Below are 25763 nucleotides of genomic sequence, written 5' to 3'. Positions count from 1 at the left end.
TGCTCATTATTGGAAAATGTTTAATAAAATGATTGAACATAAATGTAACTGCTTCTTAATATATAGTTAAATAACCTGTGATTGTTGCCCGCAAGAGAAACCAGGTAATCTTATAGATATGAGACCTTTTACTGGGTAACAAAAATACATGATGTTAATGCGAGCTTTCAAACCAACGCAGGGCTCATCTTCAGGCTTAAATTATATAGATCCGAAGAGGCATGCATATTTATACACACATACGTATGACAAGGCACAGAACTGGTGGGATTAATTTGCACTTAAAATACTACAACAGAAATACAAACCTCTTTAAATAGTCACTGATAGTCACGCATGAATCCTTGTGAAGATTTTAGCCCTCTATTAAATATGTCCAAAGTTGTTATAAATTAATATTCCTAAATTTTATAACAACCTATGACACTTTCAATAAGGGGTAAATTCTTCATGAGGATTCATGCGTGAGTGGGAAGTATGAGAAATCTATAGCACAGATAACACTGCTGGCCTGGTGACCCCCCAACACTAATTCAGGGACCATGAAACCTTCACTCCCTTATCAGTGACTATTTAAAGATGTCTCTATTTCTTTTGTAGTATTCTTTAAAGTGCAAATTAATCCCACCAGGTCTGTGCCTGGTCATAAGTGTGTGTATATATATATATATATATATATATATATATACACACACACATATACATACATATATAGATACATGCTTCTTCAGATCTATTTAATTTAAACCTGACGTAGGTTTAAATGTATTTTTGTTAGCCATTAAAAGGTATATTTTCTACAAGATTACATGGTTTCTTTTGCTGGGAACGATCACATTTGACCCTACTGTCGACCCGTACCAAACTTTTTTCGTTAAATAACCTGAAACACCAGATCCTGTGCCAACTCATCCATTGATCATGTCCTGAAAATAACAACCAACACAAAACATAAGGGTATGTGGACCTTTTTTGGTTGCTGAAACAGTAGTTTAAATTGTTCCACCAGAGATGTCATGCTGCGCCACTTGGTCAGTAAAAGACCAAGATGAACCTTAGGACCAGGTTAGACAGTAGCAAGCTCCTCCCAAGTCTTTAGCAACAAGCTTCTACCTTGGAGGGTGGCAAGGGTTTCCGGGTAGGACCACTGGCGTAACTATAAAGGATGCAGGGGACGCAGTTGCACCTGGGCCCAGAAGCGTTGGGGGCCCATAAGGCCTCTCTTCTCCATATAGGGAACCCAGTACTATGAATAAAGCATTATAGTTGGCGGCCCTGTTACAGGTTTTGCATTAGGGCCCAGGAGCTTCAAGTTCCGCCTCTGGGTAGGACTTTCGGAGCTGCGCCACCACCCGGCAGCTGCTAAACAGAGCGGGTGGAAGTGTGTGCCAGAGCTCAGAATCCAAAATTGCACCGGCTTCCTCTGCTGGTGCCGACCCCTTTGCCAGGTGCTGGCCATAGCCTCTGGGGAGAGTGGAGAGCCACCAGTCCTTCTGCATCCGGCCCTCACGGGCTACACTCGGCTCACGGGCCTTGTGTTTGACACGTGCTCCAGAATGATAGATATACTCTAAGAATAAGGCTTCTAACTGTATAAAACGGCCAGCAATGATAAATAATGCTAATATTATGCTGCTCCGTGAGCAAAAAACCCAAACAGCTTAATTTAAAATAAATAATATGGGAATTATTCATCAAGGTTTTCCATCTCAAGTAAAGGAATTACACATCAAGTGTCAGAGACAGCAGCACCATGAGGCCAGAGAGAACCCTGTGATCAATGAGAGCAGAGACGTGTTTGTACTCGCGGCGTGTAGTGTTGACTCTCTGATAAATAACCCCAGCGTGTGCTCCCTGCGCCGCCTGCATTAATATGTCAGACAACAGGAGGAAAGCAAAGCAGATGACTCATTCATGAGCTGCATACACCTGCAGAAGGCTAAAGGGAAAGACTGCAGATCAATGCATGATTGTATGTGCTCAAGAGCGGTATTATAGGGCTTATATTCTTGTACATAGGGGGCAGTATTATAGTAGTTATATTCTTGTACATAGGGGGCAGTATTATAATAGTTATATTCTTGTACATAGGAGGCAGTATTATAGTAGTTATATTCTTGTACATAGGGGGCAGTATTATTGTAGTTATATTCTTGTACATAAGGGGCAGTATTATAGTAGTTATATTCTTGTACATAGGGGCAGTATTATAGTAGTTATAACCTTGTACATAGGGGGCAGTATTATAGTAGTTATATTCTTGTACATAGGAGGCAGTATTATAGTAGTTATATTCTTGTACATAGGGGCAGTATTATAGTAGTTATATTCTTGTACATAGGAGCAGTATTATAGTAGTTATATTCTTGTACATAGGAGCAGTATTATAGTAGTTATATTTTTGTACATAGGGGGCAGTATTATAGTAGTTATATTCTTGTACATAAGGGGCATTATTATAGTAGTTATATTCTTGTACATAGGGAGCAGTAATATAGTAGTTATATTCTTGTACATGGGGGCAGTATTATAGTAGTTATATTATTGTACATAGGAGGCAGTATTATAGTAGTTATATTCTTGCACATAGGGGACAGTATTATAGTAGTTATATTCTTGTACATAGGGGCAGTATTATAGTAGTTATATTATTGTACATAGGAGGCAGTATTATAGTAGTTATATTCTTGCACATAGGGGACAGTATTATAGTAGTTATATTCTTGTACACAGGGAGCAGTATTATAGTAGTTATATTCTTGTACATAGGAGGCAGTATTATAGTAGTTATATTCTTGTACACAGGGAGCAGTATTATAGTAGTTATAGTCTTGTATATAGGGGACAGTATTATAGTAGTTATATTCTTGTACATAGGAGCAGTATTATAGTAGTCATATTCTTGTACATAGTGAGCAGTATTATAGTAGTTATATTCTTGTACATAGGCGGCAGTATTATAGTAGTTATATTCTTGTACATAGGGGGCAGTATTATAGTAGTTATATTCTTGTACATGGGGGCAGTATTATAGTAGTTATATTCTTGTACATAGGAGCAGTATTATATTAGTTATATTCTTGTACATGGGGGCAGTATTATAGTAGTTATATTCTTGTACATAGGAGCAGTATTATAGTAGTTATATTCTTGTACATAGGAGCAGTATTATAGTAGTTATATTCTTGTATATAGCGGGCAGTATTATAGTAGTTATATTCTTGTACATAGAGGGCAGTATTATAGTAGTTATATTCTTGTACATGGGGGCAGTATTATAGTAGTTATATTCTTGTACATAGGGAGCAGTAATATAGTAGTTATATTCTTGTACATAGGGGGCAGTATTATAGTAGTTATATTCTTGTACATAGGGGGCAGTATTATAGTAGTTATATTCTTGTACATAGGGGGCAGTATTATAGTAGTTATATTCTTGTACATGGCGGCAGTATTATAGTAGTTATATTCTTGTACATAGAGGGCAGTATTATAGTAGTTATATTCTTGTACATAGGGGGCAGTATTATAGTAGTTATATTCCTGTACATAGAGGGCAGTATTATAGTAGTTATATTCTTGTACGCAGGGGGCAGTATTATAGTAGTTATATTCTTGTACATAGGGGGCAGTATTATAGTAGTTATATTCTTGTACATAGGGGGGCAGTATTATAGTAGTTATATTCTTGTACATAGGGGGCAGTATTATAGTAGTTATATTCTTGTACATAGGGAGCAGTATTATAGTAGTTATATTCTTGTACATAGGGGGCAGTATTATAGTAGTTATATTCTTGTACGCAGGGGGCAGTATTATAGTAGTTATATTCTGGTACATAGGGGGCAGTATTATAGTAGTTATATTCTTGTACATAGGGGGCAGTATTATAGTAGTTATATTCTTGTACATAGGGGGCAGTATTATAGTAGTTATATTCTGGTACATAGGGGGCAGTATTATAGTAGTTATATTCTTGTACATAGGGGGCAGTATTATAGTAGTTATATTCTTGTACATAGTAACAGTATTATAGTAGTTATATTCTTGTACATAGGGGGCAGTATTATAGTAGTTATATTCTTGTACATAGGGGTAGTATTATAGTAGTTATATTCTTGTACACAGGAGGCAGTATTATAGTAGTTATATTCTTGCACATAGGAGGCAGTATTATAGTAGTTATATTCTTGTACATAGAGGGCAGTATTATAGTAGTTATATTCCTGTACATAGGAGCAGTATTATAGTAGTTATATTCTTGTACACAGGGGGCAGTATTATAGTAGTTATATTCTTGTACATAGTAGGCAGTATTATAGTAGTTATATTCTTGTACCTAGTAACAGTATTATAGTAGTTATATTCTTGTACATAGAGGGCAGTATTATAGTAGTTATATTTTGTACAGAGAGGGCAGTATTATAGTAGTTATATTTTGTACATAGAGGGCAGTATTATAGTAGTTATATTCTTGTACATAGAGGGCAGTATTATAGTAGTTATATTCTTGTACATAGGAGGCAGTAATACAGTAGTTATATTCTTGTACATAGGAGACGGTATTATAGTAGTTATATTCTTGTACATAAAAGGCAGTATTATAGTAGTTATATTCTTGTACATAGAGGGCAGTATTATAGTAGTTATATTCTTGTATATAGAGGGCAGTATTATAGTAGTTATATTCTTGTACATAGGAGGCAGTAATATAGTAGTTATATTCTTGTACATAGGGGGCACTATTATAGTAGTTATATTCTTGTACATAGGGGGCAGTATTATAGTAGTTATATTCTTGTACATAGGGGGCAGTATTATAGTAGTTCTATTCTTGTACATAGGGGGCAGTATTATAGTAGTTATATTCTTGTGCATAGAGGGCAGTATTATAGCAGTTATATTCTTGTACATAGGGGGCAGTATTATAGTAGTTATATTCTTGTACATAGGGGGCACTATTATAGTAGTTATATTCTTGTACATAGGGGGCAGTATTATAGTAGTTATATTCTTGTACATAGGGGGCAGTATTATAGTAGTTCTATTCTTGTACATTGGGGGCAGTATTATAGTAGTTATATTCTTGTTCATAGGGGGCAGTATTATAGTAGTTATATTCTTGTACATAGGGGACAGTATTATAGTAGTTATATTCTTGTACATAGGGGGCAGTATTATAGTAGTTATATTCTTGTACATAGGGGGCAGTATTATAGTAGTTATATTCTTGTGCATAGAGGGCAGTATTATAGCAGTTATATTCTTGTACATAGGGGGCAGTATTATAGTAGTTATATTCTTGTACATAGGGGGCAGTATTATAGTAGTTATATTCTTGTACATAGGAGGCAGTATTATAGTAGTTATATTCTTGTACATAGGGGGCAGTATTATAGTAGTTATATGCTTGTACATAGGAGGCAGTATTATAGTAGTTATATTCTTGTACATAGAGGCAGTTATTATAGCAGTTATATTCTTGTACATAGGAGCAGTATTATAGTAGTTATATTCTTGTACATAGGGGGCAGTATTATAGTAGTTATATACTTGTACATAGGAGGCAGTATTATAGTAATTATATTCTTGTACATAGGAGCAGTATTATAGTAGTTATATTCTTGCACATAGAGGCAGTATTATAGTAGTTATATTCTTGTACATAGGAGCAGTATTATAGTAGTTTTATTCTTGTACATAGGGGGCAGTATTATAGTAGTTATGTTCTTGTACATAGGGGGCAGTATTATAGTACTTATATACTTGTACATAGGGGGCAGTATTATAGTAGTTATATTCTTGTACATAGGAGCAGTATTATAGTAGTTATATTCTTGTACATAGGGGGCAGTATTATAGTAGTCATATTCTTGTACATAGGGGGCAGTATTATAGTAGTCATATTCTTGTACATAGGGGGCAGTATTATAGTAGTCATATTCTTGTACATAGGGGGCAGTACTATAATATAATTATTATATACTATTTTGTACTGCTTTTCTTGCACCATAATAGCGGTAATATGGGTATTCACAGATGTGTAAATTCTGATAACGGTGACTCAGTAGGAGGTGACATATTGACTCGTGCAATAAATCATCTCCAGTGTCTGCTAATATTCTCTCTTCTGTCATGTAATTGAATAATAAGAATGACATACTGGTTCCCCTGGTGCCCCCGGCTTCCCATCTTTTCCATCTTTGCCAGCGATGCCCTGAAACAAAAATTAAAGGAAATTATATGATGAAGGAGCAGCAGAGTTAATTAATAGTACGACTATCAAACAGCGGCCTTTATGAAAATTGTAATATTGGACAAAGGGAAGCTCAGTGATCGCAGTTATCCAATATTTACATTACCCATGTGAATACAAAAAGTATCTGTAGCCTTACATTTAAAGGGATTTTCCCCTTTGGACAATTCCTACCTTGGCATAAGAACCCTTTCACAATAAGTCAGCCCAAAAAGTATCTTACTATTGTGACCCATAGCGATCGTCTTTGATCTGTTGGAAAACCGGGCCGTAAAAGTGCTCAATTTTCACTAAAGCACAACCAAGGGGGAAATTAAGTATTGCACAGTGTCCATTCAAAGAAATGGGTTGTCTTTGTAATATAGGACAGGATAGATCCTCCAAAGACAGAGGCCAAGAAGTGAGGATCCTGAACTGGGACCTCCCATCTATTAACTCATCATTTTTTAATAGAGTATATGGCAAAGGGTTTTCTAAGCCAGACAACCCCTTTAATAATAGTTTGTACTAACCGGTAGTCCTGGCAGTCCGGGGGGGCCGTGAGGACCTGGTGGTCCTTCTTTTCCCTGAAACAAAAACAGATCATTTCAATAAAATATACCACTGATGATCATTGATAATCGATCAGGAATAGTTATTAATTATTAATATAATTATTAAAGGGGTTGTCTCACGCCGAAACAGGTTTTTTTTTATTCAATAGGCCCCCCGTTCGGCGCGAGACAAACCCAAGGGATGGGTTAAAAAAAAAAAGTTTATTACTTACCCGAATCCCCGCGCTGCGGCGACTTCTTTCTTCCTTTACCAAGATGGCCGCCGGGATCTTCACCCACGATGCACCGCGGGTCTTCTCCCATGGTGCACCGTAGGCTCTGTGCGGTCCATTGCTGATTCCAGCCTCCTGATTGGCTGGAATCGGCAAACGTGACGGGGCGGAGCTACGAGTACCAGCTCTCCGGCACGAGCGGCCCCATTTACCAGGGAGAAGACCGGACTGCGCAAGCGCGTCTAAAAACACCAGAAGACAGCGAATTTAGACGGATCCATGGCGACGGGGACGCTAGCAGCGGAGCAGGTAAGTGAATAACTTCTGTATGGCTCATAATTAATGCACGATGTACATTACAAAGTGCATTAATATGGCCATACAGAAGTGTATAACCCCACTTGCTGCCGCGAGACAACCCCTTTAATATGGCCATACAGAAGTGTACAACCCCACTTGATTTCACGAGACAACCCCTTTAACATAATATAGTTGATATTAGGAATAATATCAACTATATGAAGAGGGGGCCATATTTTAACCCATTAGTTACGGCCAATACGCCTTTTCCCGACCTCACTAATGGGCTTTAAAGTGGCATACACATCTTTTAAGGCGGTAACTTGGCCGACTACTAAAAGCCAGACTATCTCTTTCACTGCCAGTGGTGCAGAAACCTCAAATCCTGGCAAGTTAACCCCCTACAAGCTGCAATCAATAGCAACTGCAGCATGTAAGCAGATGACAGGGGGAGGGGCTCCTTCTGTCACCCATTAGCACCCCACAGTGTGATTGCAAGGTACCAATTGGTTCCAATGGCAGCCAGAAGCCTCACAAGGGCCTCCATGTCTGCCGTGTCCTCACCTTCAGCAGGGTCTAATAGCGACTGTCATAGGATTAGTAGCATGCACTACCTAAGTAAAGCAGTGTACTATCCAAGCAATCAAACAATCACACATTAAGGCCCCTTGAGGGAAAAATAGCATAAAGAAAGTTCAATTTAAAGAATAAAAAACGATTTAAAAAATACACATTTTCCCCACAAAAAAACCCTTTTAAAAGGATAAAATACTGCCAGCATTTTTAAAAGGGTTTTAAGGACCTGCCAATTCAAAGGGGTTGTCCAATTGTTAACTGTTGATGACTTATCCTCAAGATAAGTCATAAATAGTAGATTGATGGGGGGTCCCTTACTTGGGACCCCCTGCTGTTGTACTGTTTGCCAGGCCAGAGGGCTTGTGCACTAAGCTGATTTCTGCAGGAAACAGACAGCTCCATTTTTACTGCAGTGGCCAAGTTTGGCATTGTAGGTAGAGTTCCCATTTATTTCAATTGGAACTTGGCCTGCAATACCAAGCTCGGCCACTGCAGTATTAATGAAGCTGTCTGCTTTCTGTGAAATTCAGTGCAGTACAGGAGTGCACCTGCCTGGCAGACAGCTGATTGGCATGGGGCTAAGCGAAAGACCCCTGCCAATCTACCTACCATTGATGACTTATTCTGGATAGGCCATCAACAGTACTAAAGCAGACAACCCCTTTAAGTCTCCAGAGCCCCCCATATACATTAGTGTTTACTTGTCCAAACACACTGATTTTGGCAGAACAGACTGACTCTCTAATGGTTATGAGGCCAGCTCAACTCTCCTCCAACAAGTGAGGTTGGTGAAAGAAGGATCAGAGATAATAAATGTCAAATAAGCCAATGCCGGCGCGGTCTATAGAATAACTCCCCAAACAGATGAAAGCTTGGCTGCGCCAAACCCTTATGTGAAGGCCGGGAGAAACCGCTTTCAGACAAACTTGTTAACGCTGTTTGGGCACCTTAAAGCGACCCTCCATTTTTAGGCCAAAATTCTATCCAGGGTCTGGGGGGGGCAAGGAATTTATAACCTGCAGATGTTTTTCTCTGCTGTCCCTCCAATCCACTGCGACCGGGCCCGGTTTTCAGTAGTCTAAGATAGAGGTGGACTGCTCTCTAAATTAGCTAGCATTGATCACGTGATCAGTTCTGGCCAATCAGACAACAGGCATAGTGCAGTAGAAGTCTAACAGCATCAGACTGGTTCCCCACAATACCAGTGAAACCTCGGGAGGGCGTACGTTCTGTCACAGTAATATGCCCCAAGGCCATCTGGAGCTGATTTGGAAACGATCACTTCCTGTTCGGCATATCTCTTCTGGAGTTGATTCGCGAATTAGGAACCTAGCAGAATTTATGAGCGATGAGACTCTTGTGCAATGATAGCAACACAGCTCAGTTTGCAGTTAACGATAGGCATGCGCATCTTCCGAATAGTTTGATAGAGGGCAGTAGTTATAGTGGGTGTTCAGAGAACAGTTGGATCTGGACAGAAAGCTCCATCTGCAACATGAGACAACATCGGTATTAATGGAACGTGGTTGGTGGAGGGAACCCCTTACAGATTTTACAATGGGGCTTCAGGTTCCCCCTCTGATGGCGGACCATCAGAAACATTTCCAATGGTGAACTCAAGGTACCTCAGCCCAACTTTGGTTGCCACCAAGCCTTCTGGGTAGTCATGGCATGTGACTGTTCAAAGCTTTGCACATTTATACTGTAGGTCATTGGGTCTATTGAAACCGGAGTAACAACCCCTACGGACACTGATGTTGTCCTTCATTGGTTTTCTCCCAAGAGCTGAAGACTCCTCCACCAGACTGGAACATTGGCGCGGGCTGCAGGTAATTATACGGTGAGAACATTCCAAGCAGCAGATACTTTTTCTTGATATTACACTTCTGTAAGTATTTCTCATTAGCGGAGTCACTTTGCTGTTTGCCCTCAATTCCTAGAAGCAATTTTGATGGTTTTTAGTCTCCATCTCTTCAGCCTCAGAATTCAATCAGCGCTCAGCGGTTTCCTGCGGTGACGAGAAGCCCGTTATGAGCTTGTCTCTTTTGTTTCAGTAAATCACCTTTCTGCAGACAGTGTTCACAGCGGGAGCCGGGCTGCGCCTTCTGGTAAGTGCGAGAGCGCCCGGCGGGGGGTCCATTGTACTTCCATGTAAACACGGAGAACGCGGTGGCCCCATAAATACAGCAGAACGATTCTAGATTAACTTGTTTGCTGCACGTAGACTTCCATTGAGCTTCTAAGGGTTAATTTAATTGTGCAGATTTACGTAGACTGATGTTTTATACGCCGCTCTAAGGGTAGCTTTACACTGGGACACTATCATTCAGTCGCTCAGGAATGTCGCTGAAGCGTACCAATGGCAGTTTGCCTGCTTTTACACAAAGCGCTTACTGCACATATATCACTTGTAAGCAGGGGCGCCCCAAGTCTGTGTGCTGCCTGAGGCAAAGTGTGAATTGTCAGACCCCCCCCCCCCCCCCCCCCCGCAGAGAAAAACACTAATTTTACAGGCATTGAAAGTGCAAATACACAAGATACCCAACACATATTTGAACCACTGAAACTTGTCTGAAGTGTGAGTAATAGTGACCAAAATAGTGTCCCCTTTAATGGCCACCAGTAGTAGTGACCCCTTATTGCCCCAGTGGTAATAGTGATCCTTTAATTGCCCAGTGGGAATACTCTCCCCATTAACATAATATGTAACATAGTTCATAAGGCCGAATGAAGACAATGTCCATCTAGTCCAGCCTGTCTAGCCTCCTGTGTTGTTGATCCAGAGGAAGGCAAAAAACCCCAAGAGCAGAAGCCAATTAGCCCATTTGGGGGGGAAATTCCTTCCCGACTCCCTAATGGCAATCAGACTGTTCCCTGGATCAACCCCTAATAGTTCCTACCTGCCTGTATACCCGGATTAACAATTAACCTAAGATTCATAACCTATAATATCCTTCCGCTCCAGAAAGACATCAAGTCCCCTTTTAAACTCCTCTATAGATTTTGCCATCACCACATCCTCAGGCAGAGAGTTCCACAGTCTCACTGCTCTTACCGTAAAGAACCCCCTTCTGTGTTGGTGATGAAACCTGCTTTCTTCTAGGCGTAGCGGATGCCCTCTCATTACTGTCGCAGTCCTGCGTATAAACAGATTATGGGAGAGATCCTTGTATTGTCCCCTCATGTATTTATACATAGTTATTTGGTCGCCCCTTAACTGTCTTTTTTCCAGAGTGAATAATCCCAGTTTTGGTGCCTCTCTGGGTATTCCAGTCCCTTCATTCCATGTATTAGTTTAGTTGCCCTTCTTTGACCCCCTCCAGCACTGTACCATCCTTCCTGAGCACCGGTGACCAGAACTGTACGCAGTATTCCATGTGGGGCCTGACAAGTGCCTTATATAGTGGGAGGGTAATGTTCTCATCCTTCGCCCCTATACCTCTTTTAATGCACCCCAAGACTTTATTAGCTTTTGCAGCAGCTGACTGGCATTGGTTACTCCAGTAAAGTCTACAGTCCACTAGTACCCCCAGGTCTTTTTCCATATCACCTTTCCCTAGCAGTACCCCATTTAGTGTATATTGGTGACCTCCGTTTCTCCTGCCCATGTGCATAACCTTACATTTATCAACATTGAACTTCATTTGCCATTTTTCTCCCCAAGCCCCTGGCTTATCTAAGTCCGTTTGTAGCTGTACCTTGTCCTCCTTTGCATTGATTATATTGTATAATTTTGTATCGTGCAAATATTGATATTTTACTGTGCCGCCCCTCTATCAGGTCGTTGATAAATATATTTAGCAGAACGGGGCCCAATACTGAATCCTGTGGCCCCCCACTAGCAAAGGTGGCCCAATCAGAGTACGAAACATTTATTACCACCATCCGCTTTCTATCTCTGAGCCAGTTCTTTACCCAGATACACACGTTTTCACCCAATCCGAGCTTCTCATTTTGTATATTAGCCTATTATGCAGCATGGTGTCAAATACTTTAGAGAAGTCCAGATATACAAGATCAATAGACTCTCCCAGGTCCAGCCTAGAGCTAACATCATCGTAGAAGCTGATCAGATTGGTCTGACATGATCGACCCCTCATTAACCCATGCTGGTGAGGAGCTATTCCGTTGTTCTTCTTGAGGTATTCTTCGATGGCGTCTCTCAGAAACCCCTCGAATATTTTTCCAGTTACTGAAGTCAGACTTACCGGCCTGTAGTTACCAGGCTCACTTGCGCCAATCCAGTGGTACAACCCCGGTCTTTATAGTATCCACAAATATTAGATATAGCGGCCTAGTTATCACATCACTTAGTTCCCTTAGTACCCTTGGGTGTTTTCCATCTGGGCCTGGTGATTTGTCGATTTTAATCCTCTTTAACTGGTTTTGCACCTCCTCCTGTGTTAGGTATGTAATATTTTGTGTGGGGTTCATTTTATTCCCCTGCATCTTGTGTGACATTTCCTTTTCGTTTGTGAATACGTTTGAGAAGAAACTATTTAATAGATTTGCCTTCCCTTCATCATCTTCAATAATTTCTCCTGCATTATTTGTTAAAGGGCCAGTGCTCTCCCTGCAAATCCTTTTGCCGTTATTATAGTTGAAAAATAGTTTCGGATTGTTTTTGCTCTCTTTGGCAATCAGTCTTTCTGCCTCCTCCTTAGCATTTTTTTACCTTATCTTTGCATATTTTGTTTTTTTTCCCTATACGATTTTAGGGCTTCTTCGCTGCCTTCTTGCTTTAGTAGTTTGAATGCTTTTTTCGTTTATTGCCCCTCTTACCGTCTTGTCGAGCCGCATTGGTTTCCTTCTACTTGTAGTTCTTTTATTTTTAAAGGGAATGAACTGCTCATATGAGGTCATTAGGATCCTTTTAAACTTTTCCCATTTCTCCTCTGTACCGTTATTTTTGAGGATGTTGTCCCAATTAATGTTACTGATAGTAGAGCTTATCGAATTTTGCTTTACTAAAGTTTAGTTTATTTGTTGCTCCCTGATAAGGCTTCTTATTGAATGACAGCTGGAAGTTGATTATATTGTGGTCACTGTTCCCCAAGTGCCCCTCGACCTGTACCCCCGTTATTCGGTCCAGTTTGTTAGTTAGTACTAAGTCCAGAATGGCCCTCCCTCTCATTGGCTCCCGCACAAGTTAATTGATCTCAAGACCTTATCATCCTTGTGAGATTTACAGGTTTCGTCTTCCTATATTATATCCGGATAATTAAAGTCCCCCATGATAATTACTTCATTGCGGTTTGACACCTATTCTATTTGCCTTAATTGTAAGTTTTCAGTTTCTTCTGTTATTTTTGATGGCCTATAGAAGACCCCTATCAGGATTTTGTTATTTTTCCCTCCCTGTATTTCTACCCATGGAGATTCCACGTATTCATCTCCTTCCCTTATATCCTCCCGTAGCCTTGGCAAGAAGTACAATTTAACGTACATACACACCCCTCCCCCTTTCTGGTTTCCACGGTCTCATCTGAAGAGATTGTACCCCTGTAAATTCACCGCCCAATAGTGGTCCCAGTAGTAGTAATGACCCCCTTAAGTAAAAAATTGTGATCCCGTTAGGGGCCCCAGTATTAATAATGTCCCCAATAGTGGCCCCAGTAGTAGTAGTGTCCCCTATAATGACCGCAGTAGGAACATTGTCCCCAGTGGTAGACCTCGACAAGCATTGAACTCACTCTGTCTGCGGCACCCTATTGTAATCAGTCTGTGACCCCTGACCTCTCCCCCCAATGGCTGCGCTGCAGACTGATCACAACAATGGCAGCCATTGGAAGGGTGCTGCGGATGGAGTGAGTTCAATGCCTGGATCACAGCCAGCAATTATATTTTTACCAGATAATAATATAGGTGGTAAAGAATAAATAGTGCCCGCGTGGTGACCTGCCGCTGCCCCTCTGAAGTCCTGCAGAGTGCCGCCTGAGTCCACAGTCCCAAGTAGCAACACCCCTGCTTTTTAGGGGGATCTCCATGCAATTTTGATCGCAAGTTGTTTAAATATGAATGAATGGCTTTATACCAGATGACTTTTGATCACCCAGTGACTATTTTTAGGTGAGCTGAATCGAAACAACTAGCGAGTAGTGTGTGAATTATTACTTGTCCCTCTATTGGTGGTTGTGCTTAGACACTGAACGACTACGCTCTGCATTCACTCTTTTCAGTTAATATTTGGTGATACCCATCCCTTGTAAAGCCGCCCCTTGTGAAGTAAATGCTGCACTGTGTACCCACTGTAGGTGCAAGCCTCTTAATACATGTCTCTCCTTCAGGCTACTTGTGCACCAGAGAGCTATGAACTGTTGCAGATACTGTAGAAACTTGAATTTCTACATTCATACATTACTTATCCTGTACTAATCCTGAGTTACATCCTGTATTATACTCCAGAGCTGCGCTCACTATTCTGCTGGTGGAGTCACTGTGTACATACATTATCCTGTAGTGTTCCTGAGATACATCCTGTATTATACTCCAGAGCTGCACTCACTATTCTGCTGGTGGAGTCACTGTGTACATACATTATCCTGTAGTGTTCCTGAGATACATCCTGTATTATACTCCAGAGCTGCACTCACTATTCTGCTGGTGGGGTCACTGTGTACATACATTACTTATCCTGTACTGCTCCTGAGGTACATCATGTATTATACTTCAGAGCTGCACTCACTATTCTGCTGGTGGAGTCAGTGTGTACATACATGACTTATCCTGTACTGATCCTGAGTTACATCCTGTATTATACTGCAGAGCTGCATTCACTATTCTGCTGCTGGAGTCACTGCGTAGATACAATACTTATCCTTTACTGATCCCGAGTTACATCCTGTATTATATTCCAGAGCTGCACTCACTATTCTGCTGGTGGAGTCACTGTGTACATACATTACTTATCCTGTACTGATCCTGAGTTACATCCTGTATTATACTGCAGAGCTGCATTCACTATTCTGCTGCTGGAGTCACTGCGTAGATACAATACTTATCCTTTACTGATCCCGAGTTACATCCTGTATTATATTCCAGAGCTGCACTCACTATTCTGCTGCTGGAGTCACTGCATACATACATTACTTATCCTGTAGTGTTCCTGAGTTACATCCTGTATTATACTCCAGAGCTGCACTCACTATTCTGCTGCTGGAGTCACTGCGTACATACATTACTTATCCTGTACTGATCTTGAGTTAAAGCCTGTATTATACTCCAGAGCTGCACTCACTATTCTGCCGGTGGAGTCACTGTGTACATACATTACCTATCCTGTACTGATCCTGAGTTACATCCTGTATTATACTCCAGAGCTGCACTCACTATTCTGCTGGTGGAGTCACTGTGTACATACAATACTTATCCTTTACTGATCCCGAGTTACATCCTGTATTATACCCCAGAGCTGCACTCACTATTCTGCTGGTGGAGTCACTGTATACATACATTACTTATCCTGTACTGATCCTGAGTTACATCCTGTATTGTACTCCAGAGCTGCGCTCACTATTCTGCCGGTGCAGTCACTGTGTACATACATTACTTATCCTGTACTGCTCCTGAGTTACATCCTGTATTATACTCCAGAGCTGCACTCACTATTCTGCATAATGATGTAATTTAGAGGAAGAGGCATGGGCTCTAGTACAATACAGCAGATACAGCAATAGGCTCACACCTCCCATAAGGGCAATGGATGAATCCTTGCACCCCTCCTCACTGTCAAACAGTCCATCCAGTCTACAGTGAATACCTTCGGATCTCCATTATCTGCTCTTTCCATTCTGATTACATTTTCTAAAACTTCACAAAGAGAGGAATCCTTATTCTGATTTCAAATGAAATGCAGTAATTAGATTTGTCTTTGTAGTTTGACCTTTGGGCCGCTGCAATTATTCGCTATAAAATCAGCCACTCTGAATGTGATTGAGCTGCCAATTTATGTTATAATCGGAGTCATTCGTACCACTTTATAAAGCTGCTCTGCGGGTCCAGGAGGGATTACAGGATAGCAAAAACTTTTCTTAACTCTTCAGATTGCAGACACGTCTTTCACTTAACTCATCTTGGTTGTGAAGTTGTAATAACATTTTTTCAACCCCCCATTGCAAATGAGGTTCATCTGCCAAATTTACAAACTTTCAGCTTTTTGCAAAAAAGCAAACAATCAAACGAAAACAATAAAAAAGCTGAACACAACTAACATAACAAATGGCACTTTTAATGGCTACTGCCCGTCACAGAGTTATTTAGCCCCCTGAATAGAATACCTCATAACAGCACCTGATGTAAGCAATCAGGAACTTCATTAGTTGCATCAGATGTGCCTGAGCTAAAACACATCCAATACCTGAACTGGCTGGGTCTGACTGTGAGGTGTGATTGCATGCTATAAATATGGCTACGTCAAGGGGGCGGTCCAAAAAACTGCGAGAAGAGATGATTGCCTTGTACAAACATGGAAAATGATGAAAAAAGAAAGCAAAGGCACTGAAGGTTTCTAGAGATACAGCTGGAAGCAGTTCACAAGTTACTAGCTACAGTCCCGGGATGTGGCAGAAAGAGGGAGTGGTCACCGGCTGTCACCAGACTCCTGAGGAGACCACATCCCGGACAGGACAGCGGCAAAGTCAATATCTACATTGGGGAGAGCGTCAAGAATGAACACTGGACTCTGTTGAATGCTGCATCCAAATTTTGGCATGGGCCAAATATAAGTAGCGCCTTGGAGGTACTATTCTGCTCATCATAAGTTTTGGGAGGAGATATCCTGGATGGGTTCACCCTAACCGTGGCAAACAGAATGGGTTAGCCTGAGCTTGGGTCTCAACAGTCATATATTCCTTGGCCCTGTCTTGTAAATAGTATATATTTATTATTTTGCTATTTTTCAAGGCACTGAAAAAGTCAGGGAAGGGGGGGGGGGGGCACTCAAGACGCCTTTCACTGAGCCCACCAAGGTATTAACATAGCCCTGCTGCACCATCTTCAGTAATCCAGCATGCACACAGAAGAACATGAGACAGTGCATATAACTATAAGTTAATATTTAGCTTACTGTTTCTCCTGGGGGTCCGAGGGGGCCCATGATTCCAGGTACGCCTTCAGGGCCCTTAAATGAAAGAAGATAAAAAAAACTAGTTACAGAAATGGAGAAAATTGCATTCATGATATGAAATACTGGAAAGGTGGCTCATGTGCCACAAGGCAGGTGGAAGGGCCCTGCTCCGAAATTTATGTTGGGCCTTGTTACACTTCTGCCACTTCTGTAAAGAGATGGAAAATGCAGAGGAGTTCAGCGCAACCCTTTCATGAAAAACCCATGTTGCCAAGGGGTGAACCTGACTACTCTTTTTTTTATTGTGAAAGAGCAAATGCCGTGTTTCGAGGCTCATGGCTCTTCCCCAGATTGGGCACAACCTGTGATGCACGCTTAATTCTGCCAGTGGATGACTCCATAGGGCAGGCGTGCATGTATGTTCTCTCTTGGCGAGAAGAGCAACGACAGCTCAGTCAGGCGCCGGTCCCAAGCTGCCAGGCATGCGCTAGTCCTGAGCTGTCGGTAGGACTCTATGATACTTTTGGCTCAGGACAGAGTACCCACCGTCGGGCCACAACATCCATCCGCATTAAGGATGCATAAATGCTGGACTATGCTTGTTTGTCACCGGCCTAAAGGACAGAGTTAGCTCTATAGTATATAATCAGCAGCTAAAACACATGAAGACTAAAACAATACTATTCATTGGCAGTTAGTGACAAAGTGACTTGCTAATTATTCTAGGACCAGCAGAGCATATTATAGGGACGGAGAGAGATAGATGAGCAGACGGAGTTCTGGGATACAATATAGACAGAGCGGGTAAAAGCAACATAGATCAGCGGTAACCGGAACCAAAAGGAAGAGTGATGGGTTCGCCTTGAATGGTTTGTACCCCCTAACCACAGAATATCCGCTGGATGGGGGATAACCTGCTGATTGCTGACGGCAATCTTGAGAATGGAAGTCCTGTGTCTGTCATTGTGGGGGCGGCTTCTTCCCCCACAGTGATGTGACTTTGAATGGAGGGCTGGTCAGTTAGTGCTTCATTCTTTCCAAAGGGGCTTCAGTACTGAGCGGCCGCTATGTTAATGAATGGAGAGGGGTTGGGGAGCAAGGAGAGAAATCTCCTCCAGCCGCCTCGCTGTGAGCCAGCGATACTCGCTCCTGTGTGACACCATGGGAGCGGGGACACACAGGGACGAGGGTTGGGCATCACTTGCCCGACATTCGTCCCATGTAAATGGACCTTTATCGGTGCTAGGATTACAGAGTTACCCATTTTAAGGGGATCTGTTGTGACCTCATGTCAGCAGGGCTCTCTGATGCCAACAATGTCTTTCAGTTCTGCTCCCCTGATTCCCCCGGCCCTGCTGACATGAGGATACGATGGGTCCCGCAGGGCTACACAATGCCAGTAAAGTCCCAGGGAAGCTTCCAAGCAAAGCACAGATTTGAGCAACTTCATGCAATTTCGGTGATCCACAACTCATGCGATGGGGGACGTGTGCCTGTCCTCTCTTACAACATCACATGACTTACCATATAAACATTCAGATCATATAGAAGTTGCACCAAACTGATGTGTGACATCCAGCCAAAGAGTCCATAGATTCTGTCAGCGCAGCAGAGCTCTCTTCAAGTTGGCTAAGATTTCTGTCACTTACTTATTATGATCATTTAAAGGGGATTTCCAAAATTTAGATATTGATGATTCATCCTCATCAATATTAGATCGGTGGGGGTCTGACTCCCAGCATCCCCCCTGATCAGCTGCTTGAAGACGCCGCAGCACTCAGACAGGCGCTTCAGCCTCCTCCACAGCCTGTGATGGCACATTCATTGGTCACATGGACCCATTCAAATGAATGCGATGAGCTGCAATACCAGGTACTGCGGCTAGAACAAGTATGGCTCTATGCCTGGTATACAATGAGGAAGTGGCAGCACTCGCCGGAGCTTCACAGCCTCTACAAACAGCTGATCATGCCAAGTGGTGAGGCCTGATTAACTGATATTAATGACCAGTCTCAGGGCTGTTACCCACTAGCGTTTTCTTTACGCTGCGATATCACTGCGTTTTTTTCAATTGGACTTTCTGATGTTAAATCGTAAGATTTTAACATTAGAAAGTCCCAACGAAAAAAACGCAGCGATATCGCAGCGTAAAAAAAAACGCTAGTGGATAGAAGCCCTGAAGATCATTAGACCCTCTAAGGGGGCTGTAATATATAAGGGGGCACGTTTGTACTCATTACACCTTAGAACATTTACATCTGTAGCCACAAGTGATTGGATGAATCCGGCATCTCCGCAGGCGGCACCCAGTGGCCTGGTAAATGTAGTGGGACTCACTAGACACATTTCCTTGTGCCACGTCGGGCCTGGCACAGTAGCACAAACCCCTGGTGCCTGCGGCACCCCGGATCTCATAGTCAGACTTCACACACGTTACATAGACGGCAAGATAAAAATGTGTAAAACATAAGATAAACACAAAACCACTTACCGGAGGCCCCGAGTTACCCTGCGGTCCAAGGAAGCCAGGCATGCCCGGAATACCCTGGAATAGGATATGGCAAGGTCAGCGAAGAACAACAGATATGTACCAACTAAATTAACCCCTTCCTGTTGGGGCCATTTGTTTATTTTTACCCCCCCTCAATTTAAAAAAAAATAACTTCTTCTTTCTGCGGTAACTTCGCTGCATCCGCCTTGTTTTGTGGGTCGAGTTGCATCTTTAAGTCATATTATTTAATGTAACATATAATGTATTGGGAACAAAATTCTAAGTAGAGCAATATGCAGAATAAGCAATTGCATCATTTTTGGAAAGGATCTGTTTTTAGGATGTACACAAAGCAGTATAAATCACATCTTAAGGGCGCATTCACACGATCGTATATCAGCTCGGTTTTTACGCCCAGCTGATATACGTCATCCCTCTCTGCAGGGGGAGGAAGCTGGAAGAGCTGGGAGCTGTGCTCTGAGCTCCCGCCCCCTCTCCACCCTCTCTCCACCCTTGCCACTATTTGCAACGAGAGGGAGCGGAACGGGGGCGGAGCTACGTCCGAGAGGAGAGGAGGCGGGAGCTCAGTGCACTGCTCCCGGCTCTTCCAGCCTCCTCCCCTTGCAAAGAGGGACAACGTATATCGGCTGGGCGTGAAAACACAGGCGATATACGATCGTCTGAATGCACCCTTATTCTGCGGCTCAGTACGACTATGGAGATACCAAATGTATATAGTTTTATGTAATACTACTTAAAATAATACTTTGTAAAACAAATTATTTTCTGCCGCCATCTTCTGACCGCCATAACCTCTTTATTTTTCCGCTGATGCAGCTGTTTGAGGACTGTTTGGTTTCAGGTGACTGTACTCTGGCATACATATACCTTTTGGTCACTTTTTATTCAATTTCTTCTTGGAGAGCAAAAGAGCCCAATTCTGTCACTGTGTACTTTTTTTCTGATGACGTGCGGGATTAATAATGTGATATTTTAATTAATTGGACTTTTCCGGATGTAGCGATAGCCATTTTTATCTTTTTATTTACTTTTTTTTAATGTCACAACTGTACAAAGTTTTACTTTTAAACTTTTAATATTTTTTTATTCTTTTGAAATAATTTTAAACATTTTGATTTGACTATTTTGCTTATTTGTTTTTCTTTTTTAGTCCTCATAGAAGACTTGAACTTGCGATTGTTTGATCACTTATTCAGTGTACTGCAGTACTACAGTATTGCGATATACTGTATTCTGGACAGCATTCCATTAAGACATTCCATAGATACATCTTAATAGGAAATCATTCATGGCAGCTCTGAGGGCCTTCGGAAAGGCCCAGGCTGTTATGCCGCCTGAACGGCACACCGCAATCTTACTGTGGGAGGGCCATTCGGATATTTCAATCCCAATTGGAACATTTAAGTGCTGTTAAGAACTGTCAGTGGCATTTAAATGGTTAACAGCTGTGATAAGAGTTGGAAAGGGGTTAATATAATTAGTGGTAAACTCCACATTTGGCAAACTAGTACTTAGAAAAAATTGGGATCAGCAGAAGAAGCTGCATGTCGCCCCCGGAGGGGAAATAAAGCATTACATTTAAATACATGGGCTCAATAATACATGGACTTCTCAAAGCAAGTCCCTAGAGAGGAGCCTCCTATGACATCCATAAGGAAAGTGATCGTTCCAATGGGGCGTATGGACATCACAGTGGTCTCTTAGATGGCTCTCCCTCTGTCTATATCTTTCATGTATTGATTGCTATACCGTACCTTTTATTGACAGGTTATAGGGATTGTCCAGTTATTAACTATTGGTGGACTATCCTCAGAGTAGGTCATCAATAGTAGATTGGTGAGGGACTGCTGCATGGGACCCTCACCAAGCAGCTGTTCTCTGAACTGCTGTGTTTCTAAAGTGAGCTCATTTTGTCAGGAAGCTGAAAGCTCCATTCCCACTGCAGTGGCCAAGCTTGGTATTGCAGGCAATGAAGTGTATGGAAACTTTGCCTGCAATACCAATCCTGGCCACTGCAGTGGGAACAGAGCTGTCTACGTCCTGCTTAAATCAGCTCAGTGCATTGGCCCAGAGAACAGCTGATAGGTGGGCGTCCTAGATAGCAGACCCCCACAGATCTACTATTGATGACCTATCCTAAGAATAGTCCATCAGTAGTTTATAACCCTTTTAATAAATGACTGGCATCATCCGAATATTGTACCTGTTCTCCTTTCTGTCCAGATTCTCCCTCGGATCCGCGGTCCCCTTTACTACCCTGAAATACACAAGATAACAGATATGGAAAATATGTAGACAAGTCATTGCGATTCGCTGTCACACATAAGGGGGCTTCTGATAGTTGGGCAGGACTATTCATATACTGTATTTGGTGCGTTTCTTGCCATTTGTGCACTAGAGAATCCAATTTCCAATTACAGACAGCCGACACCCACCTTGTAAGAAGTAGGATCGACTCGCAACCCCGGTCCATATAACCCCGCACACACAGGACATCAATGTACGCCCCCTGGTGTTAAGAGGTTACAGAACTAGGCACAATAGTTATATCACTGACCCTAGACCCCACTTTCATCCTCGGGGTGGACTAAGCAGACAAGCACTGCTCGCTCTTATGAGTGCATTAAGGGGGTTGTCCACTTTGTGAAATATTAATTTCCTATCCTTAGAATAGGCTATCAATAGTAGGACAGTGGGTATCCGCCACCTCGGACCACCACTGATAAGCTGTTTGCTGGGCCGATGCTTTCGTGCACTGAGCTGATTTCCACAGGAAGCAGATAGCTCCGTTCCCACTGCATTGGGAAGCCTTTTACTTCAATGGGAACTTTGCCTGTAATACCAAGTGTGTCCACTGCAGTGAAAACAGAAACGTCTGCTTCCTGCAGAAATCAGTTCAGTACACAATAACACCGGCCCAGAGAACAGCTGATGGACAGTGATCCCAGCTAGCTTAACGTTTTGCAGCTGCGGCCCCTCTGACTCTACAGCTGCCTTTCTTTTCTTCATACTTACACCCCATCTACCTGTGTGGGCTCTTCTTAGATATGGCTCCCATGAATGTGTCAAGTAGGTGGTCTCCTCTGCCCACTGTGACTGGGTGGAGGAAACCTGATGTCACCCACTGTCAGTAAGCGCTGCGGACCGCCCTTTAATACATTGTCAGCATCGGGAGCCCGGTCCAAGAAGTGCCCATACAGGGAGATGGTAGAATGAAGAAAAGAAAGGCAGCTATAGAGTTGGTGGACAGGTGACTGCACTAGAGATGAGCGAGCACCAAAATGCTCGGGTGCTCGTTACTCGTGACGAACTTTTCGCGATGCTCGAGGGTTCGTTTCGAGTAACGAACCCCATTGAAGTCAATGGGCGACCCGAGCATTTTTGTATTTCGCCGATGCTCGCTAAGGTTTCCTTGTGTGAAAATCTGGGCAATTCAAGAAAGTGATGGGAACGACACAGCAACGGATAGGGCAGGCGAGGGGCTACATGTTGGGCTGCATCTCAAGTTCACAGGTCCCACTATTAAGCCACAATAGCGGCAAGAGTGCCCCCCCCCTTCTAACAATTTTTACTTCTGAAAAGCCCTCATTAGCAATGCATACCTTAGCTAAGCACCACACTACCTCCAACAAAGCACAATCACTGCCTGCATGACACTCCGCTGCCACTTCTCCGGGGTTACATGCTGGCCAACCCCCCTGCACGACCCAGTGTCCACAGCACACACCAAAGTGTCCCTGCGCAGCCTTCAGCTGCCCTCATGCCACACCACCCTCATGTCTATTTATAAGTGCGTCTGCCATGAGGAGGAACTGCAGGCACACACTGCAGAGGGTTGGCACGGCTAGGCAGCGACCCTCTTTAAAAGGGGCGGGGCGATAGCCCACAATGCTGTACAGAAGCAATGAGAAATATAATCCTGTGCCACCGCCATCAGGAGCTGCACACGTGGGCATAGCAATGGGGAACCTATGTGCCACACACTATTCATTCTGTCAAGGTGTCTGCATGCCCCAGTCAGCCCAGTTTAACGAAAAATTGGTTCAAGTTAAAGTTTCAACGCTTTTAAGAGCATTGAAACGTATAAAAATTGTTTAGAAAAATTATATGAGTGAGCCTTGTGGCCCTAAGAAAAATTGCCCGTTCGGCGTGATTACGTGAGGTTTCAGGAGGAGGAGCAGGAGGAGGAGGACGAATATTAGACACAGATTGATGAAGCAGAAATGTCCCCGTTTTTGATGGTGATAGAGAACGATGCTTCCATCCGCGGGTGCAGCCTACGTATTGCTTACGTATCGCTGCTGTCCGCTGGTGGAGAAGAGAAGTCTGGGGAAATCCAGCCTTTGTTCATCTTGATGAGTGTTAGCCTGTCGGCACTGTCGGTTGACAAGCGGCTACGCTTATCTGTGATGATTCCCCCAGCCGCACTAAACACCCTCTCTGACAAGACGCTAGCCGCAGGACAAGCAAGCACCTCCAGGGCATACAGCGCGAGTTCAGGCCACGTGTCCAGCTTCGACACCCAGTAGTTGTAGGGGGCAGAGGCGTCACGGAGGACGGTCGTGCGATCGGCTACGTACTCCCTCACCATCCTTTTACAGTGCTCCCGCCGACTCAGCCGTGACTGGGGAGCGGTGACACAGTCTTGCTGGGGAGCCATAAAGCTGGCAAAGCCCTGGGAGAATGTTCCCCTGCCTGCGCTGTACATGCTGCCTGATCTCTGTGCCTCCCCTGCTACCTGGCCCTCGGAACTGCGCCTTCTGCCACTAGCGCTGTCGGATGGGAAGTTTACCATCAGTTTGTCCACCAGCGCCCTGTGGTATAGCATCATTCTCGAACCCCTTTCCTCTTCGGGAATGAGAGTGCAAAGGCTCTCCTTATACCGTGGGTCGAGCAGTGTGTACACCCAGTAATCCGTAGTGGCCAGAATGCGTGTAACGCGAGGGTCACGAGAAAGGCATCCTAACATGAAGTCAGCCATGTGTGCCAGGGTACCTGTACGCAACACATGGCTGTCCTCACTAGGAAGATCACATTCAGGATCCTCCTCCTCCTCCTCAGGCCATACACGCTGAAATGATGACAGGCAAGCAGCATGGGTACCGTCAGCAGTGGGCCAAGCTGTCTCTTCCCCCTCCTCCTCATCCTCCTCATGCTCCTCCTCCTCCTCCTGAACGCGCTGAGATATAGACAGGAGGGTGCTCTGACTATCCAGCGGCATACTGTCTTCCCCCGGCTCTGTTTCCGAGCGCAAAGCGTCTGCCTTTATGCTTTGCAGGGAACTTCTCAAGAGGCATAGCAGAGGAATGGTGACGCTAATGATTGCAGCATCGCCGCTCACCACCTGGGTAGACTCCTCAAATTTTCCAAGGACCTGGCAGATGGCTCCCAACCAGGGCCACTCTTCTGTAAATAATTGAGGAGGCTGACTCACACTGCGCCGCGCAAGTTGGAGTTGGTATTCCACTATAGCTGTACGCTGCTCATAGAGTCTGGCCAACATGTGGAGCGTAGAGTTCCACCGTGTGGGCACGTCGCACAGCAGTCGGTGCACTGGCAGATTAAACTGATGTTGCAGTGTCCGCAGGGTGGCAGCGTGCGTGTGGGATTTGCGGAAATGTGCGCAGAGCTGGCGCACCTTTCCGAGCAGGTATGACAAGTGGGGGTAGCTTTTCAGAAAGCGCTGAACCACCAAATTAAAGACATGGGCCAGGCATGGCACGTGCGTGAGGCTGCCGAGCTGCAGAGCCGCCACCAGGTTACGGCCGTTGTCACACACGACCATGCCCGGTTGGAGGCTCAGCGGCGCAAGCCAGCGGTCGGTCTGCTGTGTCAGACCCTGCAGCAGTTCGTGGGCCGTGTGCCTCTTCTCTCCTAAGCTGAGTAGTTTCAGCACGGCCTGCTGACGCTTGCCCACCGCTGTGCTGCCACGCCACGTTACACCGACTGCTGGCGACGTGCTGCTGACACATCTTGATTGCGAGACAGAGGTTGCGTTGGAGGAGGAGGAAGGTGCTTTAGTGGAGGAAGCATACACCGCCGCAGATACCACCACCGAGCTGTGGCCCGCAATTGTGGGGGTGGGTAGGACGTGAGCGGTCCCAGGCTCTGACTCTTTCCCAGCCTCCACTAAATTCACCCAATGTGCCGTCAGGGAGATATAGTGGCCCTGCCCGCCTGTGCTTGTCCACGTGTCTGTTGTTAAGTGGACCTTGGCAGTAACCGCATTGGTGAGGGTGCGTACAATGTTGCGGGAGACGTGGTCATGCAGGCCTGGGACGGCACATCG

The 25763-nt window shown here is 43.7% G+C and overlaps 1 protein-coding gene across 1 annotated transcript in view; it reads right to left on the bottom strand.

Annotated features, from left to right (window-relative positions):
• COL22A1 (collagen type XXII alpha 1 chain) overlaps positions 1 to 25763 on the bottom strand; it is a 355966-nt gene that overhangs the window by 29068 nt on the left and 301135 nt on the right. Inside the window, exons 48-52 of the mRNA XM_066578764.1 lie at positions 21678 to 21731; positions 19454 to 19507; positions 16963 to 17016; positions 6769 to 6822; positions 6164 to 6217 (exon numbers count right to left, since the gene is read on the bottom strand). Coding sequence (XP_066434861.1) covers positions 6164 to 6217; positions 6769 to 6822; positions 16963 to 17016; positions 19454 to 19507; positions 21678 to 21731 — 270 coding nt within the window. The remainder of the gene's footprint in view (positions 1 to 6163; positions 6218 to 6768; positions 6823 to 16962; positions 17017 to 19453; positions 19508 to 21677; positions 21732 to 25763) is intronic.

Source organism: Eleutherodactylus coqui, chromosome 9 (assembly GCF_035609145.1).
Source record: "Eleutherodactylus coqui strain aEleCoq1 chromosome 9, aEleCoq1.hap1, whole genome shotgun sequence".
Lineage (NCBI taxonomy): Eukaryota > Metazoa > Chordata > Amphibia > Anura > Eleutherodactylidae > Eleutherodactylus > Eleutherodactylus coqui.
This window is presented reverse-complemented; position numbering and strand designations above follow the sequence as displayed.